The 10,438-nt window shown below is 67.2% G+C and overlaps 1 protein-coding gene across 5 annotated transcripts; it reads right to left on the bottom strand.

Moving 5' to 3' along the window:
* Positions 1 to 691: 691 nt before the first annotated feature.
* On the bottom strand, positions 692 to 8,411 carry NUDT14 (nudix hydrolase 14). 5 transcript variants are annotated; one of them, XM_033850508.2, is made up of 6 exons: positions 8,061 to 8,411; positions 5,139 to 5,333; positions 4,998 to 5,041; positions 4,338 to 4,402; positions 3,899 to 4,136; positions 865 to 3,422 (listed from the first exon to the last, which is right to left on the bottom strand). In XM_033850508.2, the coding sequence occupies exons 3-6, from the start codon at positions 5,012 to 5,014 to the stop codon at positions 3,017 to 3,019; spliced, it is 726 nt and encodes a 241-aa protein (XP_033706399.1). In that variant the 5' UTR covers positions 5,015 to 5,041; positions 5,139 to 5,333; positions 8,061 to 8,411; the 3' UTR covers positions 865 to 3,016. The 5 variants fall into 5 exon arrangements, with proteins under 5 accessions (XP_033706398.1, XP_033706399.1, XP_033706397.1 ...); XM_033850507.2 differs by lacking the exon at positions 5,139 to 5,333 and having other exon boundaries at positions 692 to 1,006; positions 8,061 to 8,382; XM_033850506.2 differs by lacking the exon at positions 5,139 to 5,333 and having other exon boundaries at positions 8,061 to 8,408.
* Positions 8,412 to 10,438: the final 2,027 nt, after the last annotated feature.

Raw genomic sequence — 10,438 nt, 5'->3', positions numbered from 1 at the left:
GCCCTCATCCCCAACTGATGGCCCAGCCACGCCCACACATGCCCATGACCATGGTGACCAGCACACATTCTTCACGGTGGGCTCCAGCCCACCCGTTATGTACGGAGGTCTTACTCGGTGCCTGGCTGAGCAGACATCCAGCCCTCCTGCGGCCCCAAGGGCGTGCCGGTGTGCAAGGCAGGGGTCCTATGGGGCTTTCAGGCTACCCCACACACAGGTTGGCAGGTGGAGTGAGACCTCATCACCAACACAGGGGACACAGGGCTCCTGAGAGCCCCAGTCACGGAGGGGACCCCTCACTGGCCCCAGAAGCAGGGAGCGCGTGCCTTGTGGGTTTGTCCACACCCTCTCCTGACGTGGCTGGCGCAGCCACCACTCCTAAGGCCATAGCTCCATCCATTGCCCAGTACTCAGTGGGCCCCGAGCGCTTGACATGGCTGAGCCCGTCCCCAACCTCTCCTACCCCCAGAAGTGGCACTGCACGGCACCATCCTCCCTGCCCCCCACTCAGCCTGGGGCACTACCCAGGGCCTGGCCTAGCCCTCTGCCAGCCGCCAACCCCCAGTTGCCCCCTGCACAACCTGCAGACAAGGCTTCTGCCCCGGTGGAGCTGAGGGGCTTTCACGGAGACCGCACCCCCCCCCGCCCCCCAGCCCACCATGGTCACAGCTCGGAGTCGGTAGACACAGGCTAGAGCTACACCAGCCTTTATTAGGTTTGCGGAGCAGGTGTCCAGAACTGGGCTCGTCCAGACCGCCTGGAGCTTCACTGGGGACCCAGGCCAGGGGCCACATGGCTAAGGAACCACGAGATACCAAAGATGACGCCGAGGGTCTTGGGAACATCCGGGTCATCGGCGAAGGCCTGGGCGCCATCCAGGGGCAGGTGCACAACCTCAATGAGCTCGCCCTCCTCCGCCAGGCCCCCGCCTGGGCCACCCTGCTGGGCATCTGTCACCTCTGCGTAGAACATGGTCTGGCTGGAGCTGGTCAGTCCCACACCAGACCTACGGGTCGAGACAGCACCTGCTGAGGCATCCACACAGGCCCCGCCGGCCAGCCCTGCCCCTTCCACAGCCCTCTCTTGTCCACTCCTTCCAGCCCCTGGTAGGCAGTGCTCCAGGATGCCCCCTGGCCCCCCAGATTCCCCCCTGTGGTGTACACACTCCATGTAATCTCCTCCCTTCAAGTGTGGGGGAAACCTAGGAACATGTTGGATGTGACCTCCCACCGTGATTAGGCTCCCATGTGATGAGGTTAGGTCAGGTGATGGAGGAGAAATTCTGCAGATGTCATTAAGGGCCCTCATCAGGTGACTTTAAGTTCATCAAAAAGGGAGGTGATCCTGGGTGGGCCTGACGTAGTCAGGCAAGCTCTTCATTGCCGGTTTTAGGGGTCAGAGGTGGAAAGAGTCAGAGAGACACCTGAAGACGAGGTAAGCCACCATGCTGTAAGAGGGCCACGTGCCAGGGCCTATGGGCTAGGAGCCGACCACGGGCCCCCGGCTGACAGCCAGCGGGAGACAGCGCCCTCAGTCACAGCCACGGGGAGCTGGGAAGACGAGCCTCAGCCCCAGATTAGACCTCGGCCTGGCCGACGCCTGACCGCAGCTTGGCGGTCAGGCTGCGAGGCCCTGAGCGGTGGGCCGAGTCCGCGGCAAGCCGACTGCCGACGCCCAGCAACCGCGAGGCTGTGAATGGGCGTCGCTGGAAGCCGCTGAGTCTGGCGGGCGGTCCTGCGCACCGACACTCTGCTCACGCTGGGCCTCAGCCAGGCCTCTCCCCACACAGCGGGCCCCGGGTCGCAGCCGGGGCTCGGGCCGGCGCAGCCTGGGTCTGCGAGCACTCCCATGTGGGCACCCGCAGGACGCCTGTTCTGGGCGGGGTGGGGCGCGGTCCCCAGGGCCAGGACCAGGGTTCACAGGCTGGAGAGGACTGTCAAGGAGTCCCCTCCCTCCCTAGGTGGTGGCCAGGAGGGGGCTTCTGGCCACCAGGAGGGGGACAGGCACCCAGGCAGAGGGCAGGGGCCCAGACCGGTGCTGGGGGAGGTAACGAGTGGGCAGCCATGGTGACAGCTGGCCATGAGGACGGGGTGACAGACAGGAGGGGAGGGCTGAGCGTGGTCTGCTGGGGGAGAGGGGAGGCAGAGGGTGTCTGGGGAGACGTCCAGGGGATCAGGGAGACCCCAGGCCACCCCAGGAGGTTAGCTGAGGCCAGCCGGGGCCTGCAGGGTGGACGCGGCCCCGAGGTGCGCCCTGCACACGGGGCAGGGAGCAGAGCTGGAGGAGCTTCCCTCCCACTCCCCAAGCCCCCCACCCCCAGGCGGGGGCCCCACCCAGACTGACCTCACCCAGCTGCTTCCTCCACCCTCCCGCCCCTTATCTCCCTCGGACCCTTCCTGACAGCCCATTTCCGCCGGCAGCTACAGCCTGCGCCTTTGATGGAAGCAGCGGTCTGTGGGGTTTCCAGTCCCAGTTTCCGCCGGCGTGTGACGGACACCGGCGCCGAGAAGAATGTGCCCGGCCAGGCCGGGCACTGCCTCTCCCTGCTCACTCAAACACGTCCTCAGCTGGGGGATCTCAGACGAGCACTGGGTCTTGTCACCTGGGACGGGCAGATGAGTGGCCTGGCTCCCCCCCGGGGCCACGGAAGGAAGCCGTGGGCCCCACCCCAGGGGAGCACAAGTTCCTGCTCATGCAGCCCGCCGCCGGGCTCCCAGGGAGAGCTGCCCTGGCCTCCACGCCAGCCCCGTCCGGCCCTGCCTCCGCACAGCCAGCCGCCCTCACCTCGAAAGTGCCGTCTGAGCAGGCCCCTCGCTGTCCAGAGCCCCCCTCGGCACCCAGCACCCTCAGGGCCAGGCCGCAGCCCAGAGGCCAGGGCCACTTGTCCCCTTGCCCCCGAGCCTTTGCCATGCAGCGCCTCTGCCAGGACTCCCCCCAGACTCACCCGCTCGGGGGACCCCAACCCTCCAAGGCACCTCCACCTGCCTTCCTCCTGGCCTGCCCGCTGGCTCACCCCCTACCCGAGGTCAGGCCCCTTGGATCCTCCCGACCCCCCGGACCGCCAGCCCAAAGGCTCAGAGGCTACGTGGCCACTGGCCAGCCACGCGGAAGATGCCCGCAGGTAACTGAGGCCCTCACACCAAGATGTCTGGCTCTTTGGTGTAGAAATCCCAGGCCTGAGTTCCCAGGCCGGGGGCGCCTGGACGAGGCCCTGGGTGTCGCCGAGGGGGCCCAGGCCCAACACTGAGCGGCCCCTTGCTGGGCCGAGGAGGGCGGCTCCGCCTCTGGGGAAGGCCGCCAGGGGCTCGGCATCGGGCGACACCGTGAGACTCTCCTGCTGCCCCCGGACTTCACCAAGGTCAGGGACCCACTGTGACATCCTCAGGCCAAGGCTGGGCTGCACCCCGACATCCTGTCCTGGGCTGGGGGGAATGAGGGGCGGGCTTTGGCGGGGGCGGGCCGCACTTCGCCCCCCAGCCCCGGCCCAGGACTTGGCCTTTCCCTCGCCCCTGAGCCGCTGTCAGAGCAGACCTGTGACTCACCCCCACCCCCAGCGCCCGGCGCTTAATCCCACAGGAAGTAGAGGCATCTGTCGGCAGCAGCTGCCACCCGGAGCAGAGCCGGGCGGCCCCGCCGCGGTGGAGGGCACGGGCCAAGCAGGCTGCAGGACTAGCCCCGAGGGCCCCGGGTTCCAGCCCAGATCACGCCCTGAGGTGCGTTCCGTCCAACCTTCCCCAGCGTGGGAAGGTTGAAAAACAAGGAGCAATCGCCCTGCTTGCACACCCCTGGGAACTGGGTGCTCACTGCCTCCCAGGCAGCTCGTCCCATCCCCTGGGCTGCGCTGGCAACAGACGGCCCTTCCCCAGCCCCGCAGGCCCACGGGCCCAGCCCCACTCACTTGTACGTGGCGACCCGGCGCAGGCCGGAGGGGGCCAGGTGGTAGCCGCACTCCTCCCACGCTTCCTTGCAGGCCACCTGCTCCAGCGAGAGCCCGGGCTGGTCCACGAGGCCGGCGCACAGCTCGTATGTCACCCCTGCCGAGCCAGGCAGTGCCGGCTGCAGCTCCCGGGGCCCGTCCTGGTCCGCGGCGGCCAGGGACCCCGGGAAGAGGCGCTCCACCTCGCCAGCGTACACAGCTGGTTGGGGGAAGGCAGACCGCAGTCACCGCCCTGTGGTGGCCAGCTCCACGTGACCCGCTCTGGCCAGACCCCCTTGCCGGGCCTCAGTTTCCTCTAGAGCCCTCTCCCCACGTCTGCACTCTGACCCTAGGACACCAGGGGCCTGAACGTGAGCCTGCAGGCCTCCCCTCCCCCCACACCGCACTTGGGCCGCCTCACCTGGCCTGAACTGCTTCACCAACACCAGGCTCCTTCGAGAAGAGTTGAACATGAGAATGGTCACACTGCAGGGGGAGGGACCCAGCTCAGCACAGAAGCAGCCCCCTCACCTCACCCCCCTGGGGGCCCAGCCCACCTCCTCTCCTCCACAACCCAGGAAGGTGGTGTCCCTTGCTCAGGTGGGCAGACTGAGGCCCAGGACGGGTCACAGCTTGCCAGGGTCACACAGTCAGGCTAGGACCCAGGCCTCCTGTATTCCAGCTGGCAGGACGGGGGCCGGGGGGTGGGAAGGACATGCTGGGCAGCTGGGCAGGCCGGGGGTGGCAGCAGCTGAGGACGGGTGACTGACGGGACACGTGGCCCCTGCTGGCCGGCTGCCGCCAGCCACACTCCTGAAGCCACGCTGCCATCCAGCCCCTGCTTCCGACGCTCGGGGCGAGGGCACCTGGGCAGCTTCTCTCAGGTCCAAGAGGTGGTCCAGGTGGCCTGAGCTGGGACCCAGCTCGGGCTCCAGGCCTCGGGTGACCCCTCAGTGAGACGACAGGGAAAGTGGGGACTTCAGACACGCAGAGGCGGGTGGGGCTCTGTGCCCCTGGGCCCGGTGTCCCTGCAGACATCACCCTGGGGCTTCCCCGGCGGCCAGCCAGGCTGGGCCCTCACCTGTCATGGGTCTTCATGAAGTCCCACGACTTCTGGGTACCATTCTGCAAGAGGCGGGGCAGCGGTCAGGGAGGGCTGAAGGGCTGGCAGCGCGGGTGGAGGTGCTCCAGGGAGCGAGAAGGCCACACAGACCCACCGTACCCGGCCAGTCGTGGCCCCGGGCCCCTCGGGAGCGACGAGCTGCAGCGGGTGGGGCAGGGCGTAGCCGCCAGGGTGGGCAGGGAAGTCCAGGACAGCCTGATGCTCTCAAGGGGTGAGGCGGAAACCGGGCCAAAGGGTGGGAAGGCGTCCCAGGCACAGCGTGAGCCAGCACCCAGCACAGGTGAGCACGAGAAGCTGCAGAGAGACGACGCTGCCGCCAAGTGCGGGAAGGGCCACGGGGGTGTGGGGAGAGGCGGGCGTGACATGTCCTCACAGTCAGGGCGAGGGGCAGGAGGGGTCCCAAGCGGGTAGAGCAGAGATCAGGTTTTCGTTGCTGAAGCTCCCTTGGGCCACTGGACAAAGGGCGACAGGAGGGCAGGAGGGGCAGGCGGGCCTCCGGAGAGCGCAGCAGCCCCGGGAGCAGCTGGGGAAGGGTGTGCCCGCGCCGGGCAGAATCTCAGCCCGCAGGACGTGACGATTCAATGATGATGACTGGGCAGTGGATGACCCTCTCCCCGGCCCGGTTTCTGTCTCGGGCTGTCTGTCCTGTGTCCTGTGGTCCTGCTGTTCTGTCACTTCCTTCCACCCCCCTGCTCCCCGACCCTGGACGCCCCGTCCCAGCAGCTCCCAGGGCTCTGAGCAGCATTCAGTGAACAAAAGGCAGTGCGGGGGGCCGGGGCCTGGGCCAGCACCACCGGGGGCGGCCAGAACCCATGCTTACGGGGCTCCAGCCGGCAGGGGGCACGAGGGGCCAGAACCCTGCCAGCGGGACACCACTAGGTGAGGTAGGCTCCCGTCCTCCGGGCTGTTCCGCCTGGCCCTGACCCCTCCCCAAGGGGTCTCTGAGGATGGGGCTGGCCCTGGGGCCCTAGAGCCCAGCCCTGTGGACACCCACCACCGGCTTGCTCAGCCACTGGGTCAGCCCTGCGCCCTGGCGAGCTGCTGGCCCCACACTTGAGGCCCCGTCCGAGCCATGAAACACACATGGATCTGAGCACCAGAGACACCGAAAGGGCAACCGGGGCTGCAAAAGAGGAAGGACACTAAGGAACAGCCTGTGTGAGGACTTCCTGGAGGAGGCGACACTGCACCAGGCCCCACAGAAAAGAAAGGGCATTCATTCCCAGCAGTGGGCCCTGACAGGCAGAGGCCCGCATGCTGGTTTGAGGGGAGCTGGGGACATTGGTCTGAGCTGGGCCTGAAGGCGGAGGTGCTCTGGACGGGCAGGAGCCCCGGTTTCCAAGCAGGAGGGAGAGCCGATGGCCTGCCCTGTGCAGGTCGGGCTGCCCGGGAGGCCGTTGTGAGACACCACCCCCAAGAGGCAAGCCTGGGCCTGCCTGCAATCTGGCCACCCCAGGGCCAGCCACCCCCCAGGACGAGCTCCGGGGAAGGCCTGCCCCCCAGTCTGCCACGTGCCAGCTGTGCCCCTGCCTCCCCCAGGGTGAGTGTCATCTCGTGCTGGTTTCAGGTACCCTCTTGGATCAAGATCAAAACATCTGTCAGACCCTCAGGTCCAGCCAAGGCAGGGTGCAGGGGAAGGTCCAGAGGGGCCCACTGAGGCCCAGCCAGCCCCTCCCAGAGGGTCAGGACCCAGGCCTGGCTCATCTTCCAGGGCCCTGGGAGGGAGGTACAGGACTGGAGTTTAAACACAGCCCCTCCCCCTCAGAGCCACGCGGGTGCCCTGCCTCTGGCTGGTCTGTCTGTCCATCCACCAGGTCTCCCCTGGCCATGGGTGGCTACTGACCAAAGGCTGCAGGTGCCCCGCAGTGACGTTCACCACCCAGCCCAGTGTCCCATGGCCCCTGGGAACACCACCCCGGCCCCAGCCTGTGTCCATCGCAGCCTACCGCCCGCATGGGCTCAGCTTCGGTTACCAGCACCCATCCACACTCCACAGGAGGTGGGGGAGGCTGCCACAGCCATAGGCCACAGCGGTTACGTGCCTGGATCACCCTGTGCCCACCTGCTGGCCCCAGAGCCCCAGCCCCTGGAGGCTGTGCAGCCACAACTAGGCATCCCTGCCCCAGGCCAACACCAGGGAAAGGCCAGCAACCTCCGTGTCCCTGCACTCTGCCCTCAACCAACCCTGGCTTCTGCCCCAGCCGGTGCTGCCAACTTGGGTCCATCCTGGGGATAGGAATTCCCTGTCCCCTAGAGCCAACGGGACAGCAGCGACAAGGGAGAGGCGACACTGGAGTGCAGCCTCTGTCAGGCTGGGCGTCAAGAGGGCTTCACAGGTTAGTGAGAGTAATGGGCCTGGGGAGGAGGGGGGGTCACAGGATGCTGCAGGCCAGGGACAGCCCGGCAGAGGGGCGCCAAAGACCTGCACCACCTGTCCTAACTGAGGGGGCAGGGAGGGGCTGCACCAGACTCGGAGGAGTGCAGTCCTCACCTGGATGGCGTGGAGGAACTCGGTGGAGCGGCAAGCGAAAGGTGGGGGCCCGAACTGGACAAACAAGTGTTTCCTGTGAGCCTACTACTTGCACAGCGCCACGGGAGGCGGTGTGGTCCTGCACTCCCTTCCCGGGCCGGCAGGAGGAGGTGACGCCCCGGCAGGCAGCCCACCTGGAGAGGCTCCCCAGGGCTCACCAGCTCCATCGCCGGCCTCCTCTGCCCAGAACGGAGACCACCACCAGGAAGCTTTCCCTGATCCCCGGGGCGCGCAACATGTCCCACCGCAAAAAAGGGCCGGGGCCCAGCAAAGCCTCCTTGGAGGAATGAGTGGTCCCCCGAGGTGTCCCTGCCCAGAGCCGGACGCTCAACGGCTCTGCGAACGCGGACTCACGGGCAGAGAGCTCGGCGAGGAGGCGGGGTCCGCGGGGCGGGGGCACGAGGCCATGGGCGGGGCCATGGGCGCGTGGGCGGGGTCCGGGGCCGGCGTCAGGCCGCGGAAGGCGCGGAGGACGCGGAAGGCGGGCTCACCTGGCGGTAGTGCAGCGTGAGCGGCAGCAGGTAGGGCGAGGCTGCGCAGCGGCCCACGGCCGCCCCCTCGATGCGCTCCATGGCGGCGCGCGGGGTAGCGCGGGCCCGGGGCGGACGCGGGCAGGGTCCGCTCAGGACTCGAGCGGGCGGGCGTGTCACCGGGCTCTGGGCATGCCCGGTGCGCGCGGGGCGGGGCGGCGCGGGGCGGTGCCGAGCAGGGAGGGCGGGCCCAGCGCGCAGGTAGCACCTGCCCCGGTCCCCGTGCACGTGGGGGGCTCGTGACCGCGGGGCACTCCCGGAGTCGCGCAGGGTGTGAGCAGGGAGGGGGGCTCGCCAGGTGGGCCCCGCAACAGGGAGGGGGTCAGCCGAGCGTGCGGCGGGGCGGGGCGGGCGCAACTGGAGGGGACGGGCTGAGAGGTGACCGCCGGTGCTGGAGTCGGGGGGTGGCTTGGGCGTCCTGGTTGGGGGGAGGGAGACGCAGCGCAGCTGCGGGGAAGGGGGGATGAGCCGAGCGGACGCCTCCCCCACTGGGGCCGACCATACCCGGAGACTGGGTCGTCCGGGGCTGGGGCGGGCCTCCAGGGAAGGAGCGACTGGGCCCTGAAGAGAGAAGCTGGCGGTCCCAGCTGCCTCGCCGCCGAGCCCCGGGAGGAGGACGGCAGAGGTGGATTCGGGGCTGCGCACGGGGTCCTGCGTGCGCCGTGGTGGGGGGAGAGTGTCTACACCTCTAGGGCCCCTGGGTGGAGGGAGAGAAGGCTCTCAGAGAGGGCAAGGTGAGAGGAGCCTGAGTGGGGAAGGGAGAGGGACCAGGGTCTAGGCAGAGCCAGGCCCTCCCCGCGGGGCTCCGGCGGGCTGGCGGGGAGCTGGCCTGGGCCAGACTGTCCCCCTGCCCCGCCTGCCCCACTGGGAGGAGCTGCCACTCGCTGTCTGTGGGGCTGCCCCTCTTCCACCTCGGCAGGAACTAAGTGCTCTTCCCTCCCCCAAGAAGCCCCTCCCTGCTGAGGAAGGGCCCCCTCCTTGCTTGGATGTGGATCCCAAGGACCTGCTTCAAATGCGGCCACTGCCTCCCCAGGGACAGGCACAAATGGTGGGGTGGGGCAGCCGAGCCCTGACCTGCACCTGCTCTCTGAACTATGGCCCCAGGGGGGACAGCCCAGGTGGGCTTGAAATGGACTCCCATGTCCCCGTTATCCATTGCTGTGTAACAAAGCACCCCCAAAAATTCGTGGCTTAAAGCCCCCCTTTGTTCCTCTCTGTCTTGGTGTGTGGATGGCCCTGTCTCAGCTGAGCGGCTCCCTCTGGGGGCTTCTCTGCAGTGTGGTCAGGTAGCAGCTGGGGTGGGATCTTCTGAGGGATGCATGTCCAGGATGTCTGCTGCCCTAGTTGGGTGGCTGGCTGGCCCTCTCCCCGAGCGTGGCCTCTCCGTGTGGCCGGCTGGGGCTTCCTGGGAGCATGGCGGTCTCAGAGTAGTGGGACTATTCCATGGCAGCTGCCCAGCCCACGGTCACGGGGCCAAGCTTCTCACGACCCATCCCGGGACGTCTGACAGCACTGCGTCCTATGGGCCAGAAAGTAAGTCCTGGCCACCCCAGATTCCGGTGGGGGGGGTACTTCCCAAGGGTAGGAGACCTGGGACACATGGTTTATAAGGGCCATCGTAAGAGACTAGCCATCACCCCCGTAACTCTGTAGGGCAGTGCACTTCCCAGCCTTGGCCTGGCCACATAGTGTCCTGGAGGCCAGAGTGAGCACCCACCAGAGAGCCCATCCTGGAAGCTGGCCCCATCCTGCCCAACAGCCAGGTGGGCCTCTTCCTCCACACGCGGGACCCAGGGTGTGCTCCCTCCCTCAAGCACAGGCCATTTCCTCCTGTGTTTGTGTGAAAACGGGAACCAGCCACAGAGCCTGCACAGCAGCGGCCCAGACCAAGGAGGAGCCTTGCTCCCAGCCCCTCCGCCCACTGGCTGGGCTGGCCCGTGAAGCTGCAGCTCAGATGCAGGGAAGAACCAGCAGCTCCACAGAGCATTGTTTTGCCCACATTTGGGGGGAAGTAGCATTTGACGTTGATGCAGGCTGAGACAGCTGGCAGCGTAGACTGCAGAACGTGTGTGCCTTCAGAAGGTCAGCAAGGTGCCACCCCTGCAGGAAGCAGCCTGGCAGTTCCTCAGGCAGTTAAACATAGAGTTACTGGGTGACCCAGCAATTCTGCTCCCGGGTGTCTATCCAAGGCTTCGAAACGGACTCAAACAGATACTGGCAGTATTCACAATAGCAAAAGGTCAGAGCAAGCCGTGTCCATCAGCTGATGACCAGATAAACAGTGTGGTCTAGCCACACGGGAGGATGTGACTCAGCCGTAAAGAGGAATGAAGGTTTTC

This window comes from Tursiops truncatus, chromosome 2 (genome assembly GCF_011762595.2).
Source record: "Tursiops truncatus isolate mTurTru1 chromosome 2, mTurTru1.mat.Y, whole genome shotgun sequence".
Lineage (NCBI taxonomy): Eukaryota > Metazoa > Chordata > Mammalia > Artiodactyla > Delphinidae > Tursiops > Tursiops truncatus.
This window is presented reverse-complemented; position numbering and strand designations above follow the sequence as displayed.